The 14,231-nt window shown below is 37.1% G+C and overlaps 1 protein-coding gene across 1 annotated transcript in view; it reads right to left on the bottom strand.

Moving 5' to 3' along the window:
• Positions 1 to 3,565: 3,565 nt before the first annotated feature.
• Positions 3,566 to 14,231, bottom strand: part of PKD1L1 (polycystin 1 like 1, transient receptor potential channel interacting) — a 146,883-nt gene continuing 136,217 nt past the window's right edge. Inside the window, 6 exon segments of the mRNA XM_078151688.1 lie at positions 3,566 to 4,089; positions 4,437 to 4,601; positions 5,856 to 6,086; positions 10,501 to 10,635; positions 13,308 to 13,448; positions 13,888 to 13,992. Of these exon segments, the coding sequence (XP_078007814.1) occupies positions 3,874 to 4,089; positions 4,437 to 4,601; positions 5,856 to 6,086; positions 10,501 to 10,635; positions 13,308 to 13,448; positions 13,888 to 13,992 (993 nt within the window). The 3' untranslated portion in view covers positions 3,566 to 3,873.

The following is a 14,231-nucleotide window of genomic DNA, read 5'->3' as shown; positions in this document are numbered from 1 at the left end:
TAATCAATGGGAGTACACAGTCAAAAAAAAAGTCTCTGATCTCCAGGTGCTTACTTCTACTGGGAGATACTATGTGTTGAGATATGAGAGGAAACTAAATGACCAGGAAAGGCTTTCCACAGGTAGTAATAGCACATTATATGAGTTTTGAAGGAAGTTGAGGATTCTAAAAGGCAGAAGTGAGGAGGAGAGCTCATTGAAGGCATGAGGGACAGCCTCCCACAAGGGTTTGTGGGTAGGTGTCAGTAAGTAGTCTGATCAATTTGTCTAGGACAGAATGCATGAAGAGCAGTTATGGGAAATTAAACTGGAAAGGTATATTGGAAGCAGATTATGAAGGGTTTTTAAATGCCAGGTTAGGTAGTTTGTATTTTATTCTAGAGGCAATAGAGAGTCGATGAAGTTTTTTTTTTCAAATAAGAGGTCAGACCCATGTTTTAGAAATCTTAATTTTGTAAATCTGCAGAAAGAATGGATTAGAGAAGGGAGAGAATGAGAGTAGGAAGATGTCACAGAGATATACTCAATAAGACCTTGAAACTAGTTGGATACAGGAGATGAGGAAAAAGAAAAAGTTGAGGATGACTTGAAGGTTATAAACTGGGGTACTCGAAGTATGGTTGACTCATCAGTAATTATAGGGAAGTCTTGAGAAAGAGAGGGTTTAGCTAAGGAAGGAATAATGACTTTCATTTTGAACACGTAGAGTTTCTCTCTGCTGTACTTTAGGTATGTCTTCTTGCCTCCACTTTTTCCTCCCCTGTGTCAGTTTACCCTAGTCCCAGATAATCAGTAACCACTGGAATGTTGCTTCGTTTCTTGCCAAGTAAAAGTCATGGGGGGAATGGAGAATCAGGTCTTAGAACTATATTATTTTTCTCCAATATGTTTTGTTTTGTTAAATATTTCTCGATTATATGTAAAAATTTTTTAAGCACCCATTTTAAAAAAATTGAATTCCAAATTCCCTCTCTTCTCTTACCCCTCCTTGAGAAGGCAAGCAATTTGATATAGAATATACATGTGCAATCATGCAAAACATATTTCTATGTTAGCCTTGTCGCAAAAGAAAATAGACCAAAACAAAGAAGAAAAACAAAGTAAAAAAATTTCCTTTGATCTGCATATAGACTCTATCAGTTCCTTCTCTGGAGGTGTATAGCATTTTTCATCATAAGTTCTTCAGAATTGTCTTGGATCATTGTATTGTTGAATTCTAAGTCATTCACAGTTGATCACTGCACACTCTTGCTGTCACTGTGTATAAAGTTCTCCTGGTTCTGATCACTTTACTTTGCATCAGTTCATTTAAGTCTTTCCAGGTTATTCTGAAAGCATCCTGCTCATCATTTCTTGTGGCACAATAGTATTCCATCACAATGATATACTATCAATTGTTCAGCCATTCCCCAATTGATGGGCATCCCCTCAATTTCCAATTCTTTGTCACCTGCTATAAATATATTTGTACATATAGTTCCTTCCCCTTTTTTAAAAATCTCTGGGATATAGACTTAGTAGTGGTATTACTGGATCCAAGGGTATGCACAGTTTTATAGCCCTTTGAGCATAGGTTATTAGATTTTTGCATCCTAATCTTACATATATAGAGAGCAAGTTCCATATTACCATATATATGTATATATGCATGTGTGTGTGTGTGGAGAGAGAGAGAGAGAGAGAGAGAGAGAGAGAGAGAGAGAGAGAGAGAGAGAGAGAGGAAAGAGAGTGTGTGTGTGTTGGGCCTAGAGTCAGAAAGACCTGAGTTCAAATCCAGCCTCAGACACTTAGCTGTGTGATCTTGGGCAAGTTCCTCTTTTGTAAAGTGAGCTGGCCTCAGTTCCTCATCTATAAAATGAGATGGAATACGTGTGTGTGTGTATGCTCGCACACATGCATGCATATGGAAATAATGGGATTTAAGCAGAGATTTTCCCCTTCCAAGATGGGGTGAGGGAGAGAAAACTAAGTACACTTACACGCCAAGAGAAAGAAGCAAGTAGAAAGTAAGAGATCAAGGAAATAAAGGCCCAGAGGATGCGGGAAGGGGTGAGAACAATAGCAGAGATAGAGGAATAAGCCTCGCCAAGGAGAATGACCATCCTCTTACTCTGAGACCAGAGGGAAGAAGCTGTAACAGGACATAGGTGTGGAGCAGTGAAACATGGCTGCTAACAACGCTTCGGACAACCTCAAGATCTCAGTAAAAGAATAGGAGTATGGGAGCGAGGTTAACAAGGGTTTTAGCAGAAGGTTTTGAATAGCCCCGATGGGAAAGAAAGGGCCAATAAGAGGTGGATGAAAGAATTGGTGAGCAGAGAAGGGACTCGCCTGAACCTAAGAACAATGGACTATAGCTGTTTAGTAGCTAGTTTTCAATAAGCAGAGCAATTAAATGGGGATTATCAAAAGAGAAGACTATTGGCCCTGAAAATATAACCCCAAGTCCTTGATGGTGGGTCGTGAGTGCCATCTGCACATATACTGGAGGACACAGGAATGGTGCTCTTGCTTTGATACCTACTGACTGGACAACCACGGTCAAGTTGTTTTACTTCTCTACGTCTCCATTCTTTCATCTACAGAATGAGGATAGTTACACTTGTACTATTTCCTTCAAAGGGTTATTTCTGAGGAAAGTATTTTGTAAATCTTAGAGTGTTTTACAAATATGTGACCAAATTTACTAAAGTCTGGGTCTCCTACGGCGCAGCCACAGCTGAATGAAGACATAGCTTGCCTAACACCACAAGACAATACTGTCTCAGGCTGATTTCTAGTGGAGAAAAATAACTGTCAGTTGCCACTGCTTTGTGCTTCTGTCATGGAGTCATCCTGACTTTGCTTCATGCAGATCTGCCTCCAGTTTGGATTTTTTTGTTCTTGGCTTCAATACACTTTTTTTTTTTTTACCTAGCTCTCTGGACAGCTTGTCTTTGGGGACTCTTAGTTTGACTTCAGTCTGGCTTCCTGTTTCCTTGCTCAGATCTGTTTGAACCACAACCATCTTCCCCTTCCCCAATCTCAAGTCTAAAAACTACTGTGGCCTGTTAACTGCTGCTGATGTCCAACAGGAGTAGCTGCCCTGCAAGTCCCACCAATCATTCCCTTTGACCTTTCCAACTCCTGGCACAACTGCAGTCTGTGTTCTGCTGAGGACAAAGCATTCTTCTAAGTCCAAGAGTTCCTACCTTTTTGTGTGTCACGGACCCCTTTTGGTAGTCTGTTGAAACCCTTATCAGAATAATGTTTTTAAATGTATAAAATAATACATGGGGTTACTAAGAAAATCAGTTATATTAAAATGTAATTATGAAGAAATTAAAATCATAGACCACAGATTAAGAACACCTAGGATACAATGGAAAAATGAGGTATGAAATTGGAAAGTACTACTGTCTGTGTACTTTCATTCACAGGTGCCCTCTTTTGCCAATCAGAGACTAGGAAAAACTGGCTACCCCACCTCCAGATCTCTCAAAGGTACTGGGGAAAACAGTTCTTCACAGGAAATAATGTAGTATGCACACATGCAAATGGTGTAAATATTGTTGGTATGAGGATATTCAATTCAATTCCATTTAATTCAACACATTTATTAAACTAGGGCCTTGGAATTACAAAGACAAACACACAGATACAGTTCCTGCTCTCAAAGAGCTTATAATCATTACTGGGAATAAGCAATGTAAAATTTTGATTGATGAAAATGTTCTAAATTTCTGGGCGAGCCAAAGCTCACTATGAATTTTGTATTTACTTTAATGCCTTTCGTATCAAGGGATCATAGGATTTAGAAAGCTAGTGATTTCACACCAACTCAATAACCTTAAAAAAAAAAGACCATCATCACCATAGTCCACTACCAAGGATCTACAGAGCTGTATGATTTTGCAAATGGCAAAGTTGTATGTTGCTTTCCATAGAAGGTGAGTTGAGGTTGTAAGCTAGGGTCTCGTCCTTTTGCTCTACCTCTGCTTGGTCACTGGGTGATTTTTCTAGAGGAGAGCAATGAAGACTGTAGTATAATCCATTAACTCTCAACAGAAGTTCATCCAACAGACTTTCAAATTCATCCAGATAGAAATTCTGAAGGGAAGAGAAGAACATCAAATGTATCAAAGGATATGTGTGTTTTTCCTTCTTCTCTAACAGGGCTATAATAATATCTGTAACTTTGAAAGTGAATTGATAACCCTATGAGACACCCTCTCAAACTTCATTTAAAGGTTATATAGCTTTTTTTAAAAAAAACAGATCACTACAGCTTTACTCTTTAGGAATAGGATATAGTGCAGGGCTAAGCCTTGCTTTAATGGCAAAAAAAGAAAAAGAAGTAGGCCAGCTTTTCTGTTGGGACATACAAACTTGAGCCAGAACCATAACCATAAGAATAGTACCAACCCAATCTGCAGTCTAAAAACCCAGTAGCTTACTCTGTGCTTCACAGTCTCTTCCACTGCTATCACTGGTTTTTGTATTCCCAGAAAGGAGAGCACCTTCTCCCAAGTATGGTCAGCAACATCTTTGAATCTCACCAGCTGTTGACTTCGAAAAGATCTCTTTGCATCTTGCATAAAAGAAATGAGGGCTCCTCTCAACTGGAAAAGACAAAAGATCACTTCGGTATAAAATTAATCAAAGTAAGCTCTAAGGACACTGTTAAATAAAAATGCATTTCTAACCAGAATCTTCTATAAGCTTATGGCTTAAATCTGCATTTCAATGAACATGACTTGGGATAGATGGCCAAACTCAGAATTGGCAAGACTTGGACTCTAGTCCTCGCCTTCATATATACTACTTGTGTGACCACTGGAAGTTCTCTGATTATAAGTTACAGATGAGTTACTAATGGAGGAAATTTATACACTAGGATTTCCCTACACTAATATAATCACAGGTCTAGGCCAAAAACAAAACAAACAGAGCACAGAGCTGATTATGATGGGTTTTTGTTTGTTTGTTTGTTTTCTCTTCCTTTAATAAGCCTACAGACTGATGGAGAACTTGATGGAATTTCCTGTATCTGAAATGCAAATTTCCCTTCAAGTTGGTTTAAAATTAAAACTATATGGATCAGGTTAGTTTTTAAAATATGGACTATATTTCAGTGTGAATGGGCATTCACTGTGGAACGCTCAGTTACTTTGGCTACATTAGACTTACAACACTGAATCTTAAGGCAGAAGAAAATGTCTTTATATTTTCAAAGCCGCTTCTTTTTTTCTTCTTTAATTTGTGAGTTAGAAATTCTATCTATGGTTGCTGTCAATATTTATCATAGGATAACAATAGAACCTTAGGTCTGGAAGGAGCCTTAGACATCCTCTCACACAGCTTCTTTGTTTTGTAAACAATTAACTGAGATCAAGAGAAATCAAATAACTTGTCCACAGTTAAACAGGTAACAGGTTTGGGCCTAGAACCCTGTTCCTCTGAGCATTACCTTGATATTATCTGATATTACATAATATCACCATCATATAGAAAAATGCATCGTATTAACTATTCCAGACCTCTGTTGCCACTGATAAGGCAAAGGTACACTGTGTAATATGATCATAAGCCACAAATGAAATCTCATTGCAATACAAGCTTTTATATGACAAGATGTCTAAGTCTTAGCCAGCAGCCCACTCCTTTCAAATAAAAGTCTACATAACAAAATTCTAGTACACAGAGAGAACACAGCGCTGATGGGAAATCACTGTAAGGGAATTTGACCTGCACAGTGTAGAAATCCATATTGGGAACCAACAAGTATTTCATATGAAGTTGGTCCCTAGATATTAATTTAAGCTTTTTTTTTTTCATAGTCAAGGCTAAGCTATGTATTACATTACAGTACTTACAATTCCAGACCACAAAATGATCACTGCTATGAAAAGGGTCCCATAATAATAAACTGTGGCATTCTGATTAGACTTGTAAAGACTAAAGAATGTTCCCTTCTCATTGGTTCCCAGAAAACATAGCAACAGCATTTGGAAGGAGTCTGCAAAGCTTCTAAATGGAAAGGCATGAGTCGAGAACAGAAATCGCCCAAGGTAGGAGTAGGCCGCTGTAAACAGGACACCAGTCAGCTGCAAGAAAATAAAGAATCCTGAGTAGAAAACAGACTTTACAAAAAAAACTGCACTAGGGTAGCAACAGAAGGTATATTTGGGTACATTAATACCCATTTTTTTAAATATGGGGGAGGGGGAGGGAAGAAAGTAAATGTTATAGAAGGAAAATATCTTGAGACTAAACCCTTTAAGGGATATGCATGTTGATCACTTTTAAGTTAATTCCAGATTAGGGTTAGTTATGGTGGCTGGAACAGGGAGTTTAAGGGGACAGATCAAAGGCTCAGTATATTTGCTCATTCAACCCACTCTAGCAAGCATTTAAACCAACAAGTATTTTCTGCATGCCTTCAGGGTGGATGGGACCATATCTAGGCAAGCATCTCAGGGAACATTTCTTGAAGTACTTACTAGACTGAGCACAGCACTTGGCCTCTGAATATGAGATAACCTCCAAATGACTTAGAGGTCTGACCTCATTTGTTCTGTAATTGTACACTGTGTCTTATGGGGATATTCTCTGGTTACTTCTTCCATTTTTTCTGTCCATAACTACTAGTCATACTCTTATTAAAGAGAACTAGTGATTTTTATATTTATGTGTACATATATAATTATCATGTATTTTATATTATTTTCCTAAAAATTATATGTGATATAGACATACACACAGAAGCAATATGGCATAATAAACAGAAAGTTAGCCTCAAAGTCAGAAAGACCTGGGTTCAGGTCCCATCTCTGATACTGATACCCTGATACCCCACATACTGGCTGTGTGACCCTAAGCAAGCTAGTTAAGTTTTCAGTACCTCCTCAGCAACCCACTAAAACTATAAATTGCTAAGCAGATGCTGATAAGCTTTGGCAGAAAGAGTTCCCCATGGGCAATTTTTTGCATTAATGAAATCAGAGGTCTGGGGTGGGGAATAAACAATAACAATAATAACTAGCATTTATGTAGTGCTTTAAGGTTTACAAAGTCCTTTACAAATATTTACCTTTGCAACAACCCCGGGAAGTAGGTACTATTATTATCCCCACTTCTCAGATAAGCAAATAGGTTAAGTGATGTGCTGAGTTTCATACAGCTGGGAAATGTTGGAAGTCACATTTGAATTCAGGTCTTCCTGACTCCTGATCCAGCACTTTATCCAATGTGCCATTTAGCTGCTATCTATCTATCTATCTATCTATCTATCTATCTATCTATCTATCTATCTATCTATCTCTATATATAAAATTCTATTAAGTCCTAGCCCAGTATCTCATCATAGCTTGGTGATAACTCTTGGTGCTCTATGGCACCAAGTTCTAGCAGGTCCTAGCCTGGGAGGGCTTTGATTATGGTCCTGTGGGAGGTCACATGACTGTCTTTAAAGGAGAACCTCATCACCAAGTTGATAGCATGCAAGCTCCTTGAGATCAGGGGCTATTTCATTTTTGTCTTTTGTATCCCCAACAATTAGCACCATGCCTGGTATATAGTAGGTACTTAATAAATGCTAGCTGATTGATTGGCTGGTTGGTTGCAAAGGCATACATTTTTTTGTTTACAACAACTCTAAAAGATCATCTCCAAAGTCAGAGAGGAATCGTGTGGCCTGTATCAGTGGAGGAAGAAAACACAGTGATGAAATTATAAATTCTTGAAATATGTATATATATATATATATATATATATATATATATATATATATATATATATATATATATATAGTGTATACACACATATATACATATATACATACAAACACACTCCTCTTACAACAGAGTTTGGAACTAGACTGGTGTCTGGTGATGGGTGGCATATAAATATTTACCTAGGCATTCACGCTAGTGCAATTGACTGCAAGTAGAGTGACAGAAGCTAAGGAGTATTAAGTAATTAGAAATAGAAATCCTCTCATTTTATGTGTGAAATGATGCAGAGCAGTAAAATGTCCTTGCCCATTACCCATGACTTGTGTGCAAGATGTACTATTAAAGACAACACCAAAAATGAGTGCGGACCCAAAAGGAAGTGGGTAAGTCATGGAGTGAGAATAAGAGATGATGTATGACAGCTTGAGTTTTGTACTAGGATCCATAAAATATCAAAAAAGTTAGACAAAAGCCTCCAGTGCTTTGGTTAGATCTACGGAGAATTTGTGGAAGGACTTGTACAACAATCACATAGGATGAGAAGGCGTAGATTAGAAGACAATGTGCGCCAATCCTGGCCTTGCAGGATCCCATGAAAGCATCATCACCCTAGAAGCTCACTCCACCCCTCTACTTGCCACACTGCAAGTGTCCTAAACCCCAGCCTCTTCTTTGATTGGCTGGCTTCTTCCAGAATCTCTATTTTAAGGAGGATGCCTGGGCCAGTTGTATCTTCATTACTTTCCAGGCAGCATTGCTGATTCTCTGGACTTTCACTACAATACTCCTTTGACAGCTACCCTTTATGTCTTTCCCTTTTCAGTTTTATTTTAGGTGTTGTCTTCCCCCATTAGAATGTAAGCTCCTTGAGAGTAGGAACCATCATCTTTCTGCTTGTATTTGTATTCTTACTATCTACTACAGTGTTTTGCACATTATAAGAATTTAACAAATGCTTGTTGTTGACCTGTCTTGAAGGCTCTGTTCACATTGTTGAGATCATTAGAGTAAATTGCTTGAAAAAAAGCTTGATTTCTTTTCATTTTATTGTACTTTACTTAAATGGCAAAATTATATGACTACAGCAATATTTGTTACCATCAGTGGGTATAATCCTGCCCACACTTTATCCATGACTATGCTTAGTACTATGCATAATATATAGTAGAAAATTATTGGAAGAGTTCTTTATTTTAAAAAATTCTATATATTAGTAGGGCAGCTAGGTGGCACAATGGATGGAATGTTGGGCTTAAAGTCAGGAAGAACTGAGTTCAAATCTGACCTCAGACAATTACTATGCTATGTGATCCTGGGCAAGTCACTTAATCTCCAGTTTCATCACCTTTAATATGGCGATAACAGTAGTACCTATGTCCTAGGGTTGTTGTAAGCTCAAATGAGATAATAATTATAAAATGCTCAGCACAGTGTCTGGCACATAGTAAGGAAGCTCCATATAAATGTTAGCTGTTGTTATTACAAAGTCTTACATTTGGGCAGAGGTCAGAGGTGATCTAACCAGGTTTCTTTAAGCAAAGATAGTAGGAATTAAAAGTCAGAGAGGAAAAGAATATATGCCTGTGCTCCCTAGGTCAGTATAGTCAGAAAGGACAAAAAGTCAATTAATAGTAAAAGGACTTTTAACTGATGTAAGCAATTGGGCTGGTGTGAATAGTAGAATAAATACTGAGAGCTGGATAGATGCTGTGGAATAATTCTGATAGAACAAGAAATCCATTATATTATATCAGAAATTCAACCCAAATGTTTAGATTAAATATATGAATTTTTATGTCATTGTATAGTTATGCTTCTTGTTAGCCATATTTTTGCTCTATAATTGGTTTTTCTTATTACTGCAATACTATAATTAATTACTTCTGTGTGATAACTTGTTTTCTGTTTATAGACTACAAGGAGCCTGAGCCCTGATTTGTGTCATTGTGGGTTTCAGCTTCTCTGTACCTGATGTTGCCAGATCATAAGGCCTTTATCACCAAATAACCAGCACCATCTTGTACATGGTAGCAGCGAGCTGAGGCAGGAGGCAAAGCTCGTGCATAATCTAACTAGATATAATCTTAAGCCTCTCAAACACTATAAATAAAGTGATGGCATTTTACATCATATTGCTGCAGGCTAGAAAACTTGTACTTTGTTATTGTAGTAGGTAATTGGATGAATATGAGATTTCGGTGGTATGGGTGACTACCTTCACTGATGTAGATCACAGCCCTTCATGACTTCTCACTTTGTGTGATTCTTGTCTATTTTGTTCCCCATAAATCCCCAAGAGAAGATCTGACCCTGTGCTGAATTCAGCCCTTCTGCTGGGTTCTCTTAATATTGTGTAGCACTCACATTGCCCATATGTTATTTCTCTTTCTCACTATGGGACTGGCCTACCTTCTTTCTTTTTTTTTCCTACTTTCTTTCTTCACAAACACTCTCAGGTCAGTATTCCAAACTTAAAAGGTACTTTTCATTCAATGATACCTCTCAACATTTTATCCACTCAGCTATTCTCACAGTACTAGGGGAGACGAATCTTCTTAACCTTCCATTGACAGCTGTGAAAGCATAAGGTCTGGAAGCTCAAAGGGTTGACCTAAAACTGAATTGTGGAGGATGACAGGCCAGAGTTGTGAATGACTGTCTCAGGAGACCATAAGCTTATTTTCATTTGATATTAATATTTTTAAAAAGCACTTTAAACCATAGGCATGCTAATCATTTCACGTCCTACTATGAAGGGAACTTGCTCAAAAGGAATATTTTTTACCACTGGCAGAATAATGTTGGAGCAGGAGAGTCGCATCATGGTCAAGCTGGGAGCAATTGCTTTGTAAATGCCAAGGAGACGAAGGCATTTTATTAACAAGAGGAATAAAAGGATTCCTTGAAGACATCGGTTCCTCTGAAACAGAAGAGCACAGCATCTTATGGTAACATATCAATTAAATGCAAGTGTACAGGTGAACATATTTGTATTGCACTACATGTTTTTTCCAAAAAGCTAGAAGCTGTGTATGACAAGGAACCAGTTTTAATTGGATTTGACTTACTAATGCATCCTCTAACTACCCAAAGGTAAAATGACTATTAGACATTTACAGAGAAGGATCAGTCAGAAATACAAACAAGTATCTCCCAAACCTATAAATTGGTCCTTTCAAAATCTACATGACAAAAAGTACCAGAGGGGTGTGTGTGTGTGTGTGTGTGTGTGTGTGTGTGTGTGTGTGTGTGTGACAATTAAAGTTTCTTGGCCAGTTATATCCAGCTAGGGATCCTACAGATGACTCTAACATGTGCAATCTGTGTCTCTTTAAGACCTTTCATTGTTGTATTAGTATATTATATCATCCTTCACTCTATAGAATGCGTGTAACTCTTTTGGCTAATTGCCAACTACAGCTTACAGAGTCATATAACTATAAGGAATGTTGCCTTAAACTTAATTTACCACCACCAATTCTATCCCCAAGCTTCCAAATAATTCTCCCACCATATATCAAGTTCCATCACTTGAAAGTCATCCCTTTATATTTGAAGCGTCTTAGTCTTCCAGAATTCTTAACATTAAAAAGATCACAGATGCCTGGGAGGGGTAGCACAGCTACTAGATTAGCTGAGACAGAAGTTCTTTAGTAATAAGCACAATATTGCCTGGTACCTGGAGTGGTATGGGTTAGCAAGCCAAAAAGAGACAGAGAGGAGATGAGAAGGTCCTCAAGATAAATTCTGTACACTCCAAAATTTTATCTAGAGTCAGCTCAGAATAGTCAGTAAAAATAGTAATAGATTTGAGTGGACTGAATGAATAGAATCATTCAGAGTTGGAATTTTCTTTTAGTGATTGTTTAGTTTAATCTCCCATAGAATGCCAGAATTCCTTCAACTGCATTCCTAAAAGAAAATTGGCATTTCCAGTTACAGGGAACTCAATATGCCATAAAGCAAATGATTTCATTGTAGGATTGCTTCAATGATCAGAAAATTATTCTTGTTTCCTGAGTCAGAAAGACCTGGATTCAAATAGTATCACTAACACTAGCTGTGTGACCACAGGTAAATTACTTAACCTTTCTGTGTGTCAGGTAGCACTTTATGACTATTTGTTATAGACAGTTTGCAATTTCATTAGGATAAAAAGTTCACACACTGGAAGTCATCCTACTACTAATAAGATAGGTCCTTGAGGTATTGTCATATTGATGTATGCTAGAAGCCTCATATCATTCAATCCTCTCACTCTACTATCTTGACTGGAAATCCCAAGTGTATATCTTTTTGCTGTATCATTTGTTTCTTTTCAATCTCTTTAATTACATGTATGTATATGCATACATACATGAATTATTTCTACATAAAATATTACTATATGTATTATATATATATATGTATATCTGAACATATTTTAGTAAAGAGTTTCATGCTTTCAAGTGTTTGGCAAAACCTTTTAATACAGCCTTCAAACTGCTACCAGATGAATTAGTATGCATAAATCTTAAGTCCTTTTTCATGAAACCTTTTAATAGTTTCATATTATCTAACCAAGTCTAAGATTCTTAGTTTGGTATTCAAAGCCCTCTACTATCTAATATTGGTGACGTCACATCTCTACAATTGAAGGCTACTCTTTCTTTCTACAGTATTTTCTTGCATTTCTCTCATTAATGTACTCTATCTTCTTACCAGACTCAATTATTTATGGTATGCCATACAAGGTTTATATTTTGCTCATGCTCCTCTCTCTCCTCCCATCTGCCCCACCCCCACCAGTATCACCCCAATGAAAGTCTGTCTCTTAAGATCCAGCTAAAATGTCATCTCTATGAAGTCTTCTCTGGATGTAAAGGATCTTTCCTTCCCTCAACTGTACACAGAACTTCATCTAAGTATGAAGTAGAACATGTATCTCTTACATACCTATCATTTTCTATTTTCTATTTAAATACTTTAATAGATTGTTGTACTGATGTTGGTTCTCCATTCAATGGCATAGATTATAACCCACTCATGTCTTCTCATCCTTCAAGACTTTAGTTCAATCCTTCTATAAATCCTTCCTTGGGGGTTCCAGCTAATGTGATGGGAGCATTCCTATGGACCTCTTGACAATCAATTAGAGAAACAGAAATAGGAATTTGGGTGGGACAGTGATCACAGTAGAACTGGGGATCTGAAGTGGTTTGGGGCATTTTAGAGACTTTCTAGTCTCTTTTCAGGATCTTTTACCTGAATCCCTAAAGATCTTAAAGTGAGAACAGAAAGGACTATGTGGCAAAAGGCAATAAAATTGGGAAGGTCAGGGCAAATCTTAGAAAGAGAGAGAGAGAAGTCAGAAGTACTCTTTAGGTCAGACTTACTATGTATACAGTATCTGGAACAACGTAAAAAAAAATAGGAAATAACATTTTATATTTGCAAATAAATTTCATGTCTGACCCTACTAAGTAACTCTTATAAGTTAAAAATTCCCCATATGTTCAATCCTTTTTAACATAATATGCCTTACCATATATGTTCAGTTTTATCAAAGTCCTAAAGCAATCACCTATGATTTAGTTATATATAATTTTATACCTGATGCCAGGATAAAATAGGATTGAAGTCCACAAATACTTGGAAAAATCCCTTATGAAACTGGTCAATCACATCCACCACAAGGATAAAATGAAAAATGGAGTGTGCAAAGTAAGAAAAACTCATTCCGATTATGCACACCTACAAAATTAAACAGAAAAAAAATATGCCATAATTTTCCATTTGAATAAATTAATTTCTACCTAGCTCTCTGTCCACATTTCTTGATTGTTATATTTTAGCATTCCAATATTATAATGAGAGAAGAAAAAAATCAAACAACAAAAGATGGTAGAAGTTTATACAAAATATACTTTTTCATTAAATCTGTTCTTCCCATATAGAAAATGTACTATAAGTGACAAAGGACTTTTTAATATTACAGAAAATAGGAGAAAAGAAGCTATACTGTGTGACCCTGAATAAGTCATTTAATCTTTGCAGGCCCCAATTCTGTCATCTGTAAAACAGGGATTATAACACTATCTCCTAGTATACAAATGAGATACTATTTGTAAAGCACTTTGGAAACCTTGCAGTGCTATAAATGCTAGTTGGTTGTTGTTTTTGTTGTTGTTACCTCTAGCCAGTTCCATGAGTCTTGCCAGTAGCTGAGGATCCCTTTCTGAATCATAATGAACATTTGAAAGCAGAGGTGAATGAGGCTGAATACCAGAAAAATCAACTGTTTTAAAAACCAACAAAAGAAACAGAATGTTTTTAAGAGTTACGAGCTGATTGAGTCTTTTGGCACACTCTTCTACCACCCATGTTCTGACAATGGTACAATGCAATTCCTTGTTCATCTGAGACTCTGCACTTACACTTTTTAGTTATGAATGAGAAGCAACATGGTGCAGGGGATAGAGGGCCTGGCACTCTAACCACTGGACCATCTAACTGCCCACTTTAAAGCTAGGCTTT

Source organism: Phascolarctos cinereus, unplaced genomic scaffold (assembly GCF_003287225.1).
Source record: "Phascolarctos cinereus isolate Bilbo 61053 unplaced genomic scaffold, phaCin_HiC Scaffold_4;HRSCAF=312, whole genome shotgun sequence".
NCBI classification, from domain to species: Eukaryota; Metazoa; Chordata; class Mammalia; order Diprotodontia; family Phascolarctidae; genus Phascolarctos; species Phascolarctos cinereus.
This window is presented reverse-complemented; position numbering and strand designations above follow the sequence as displayed.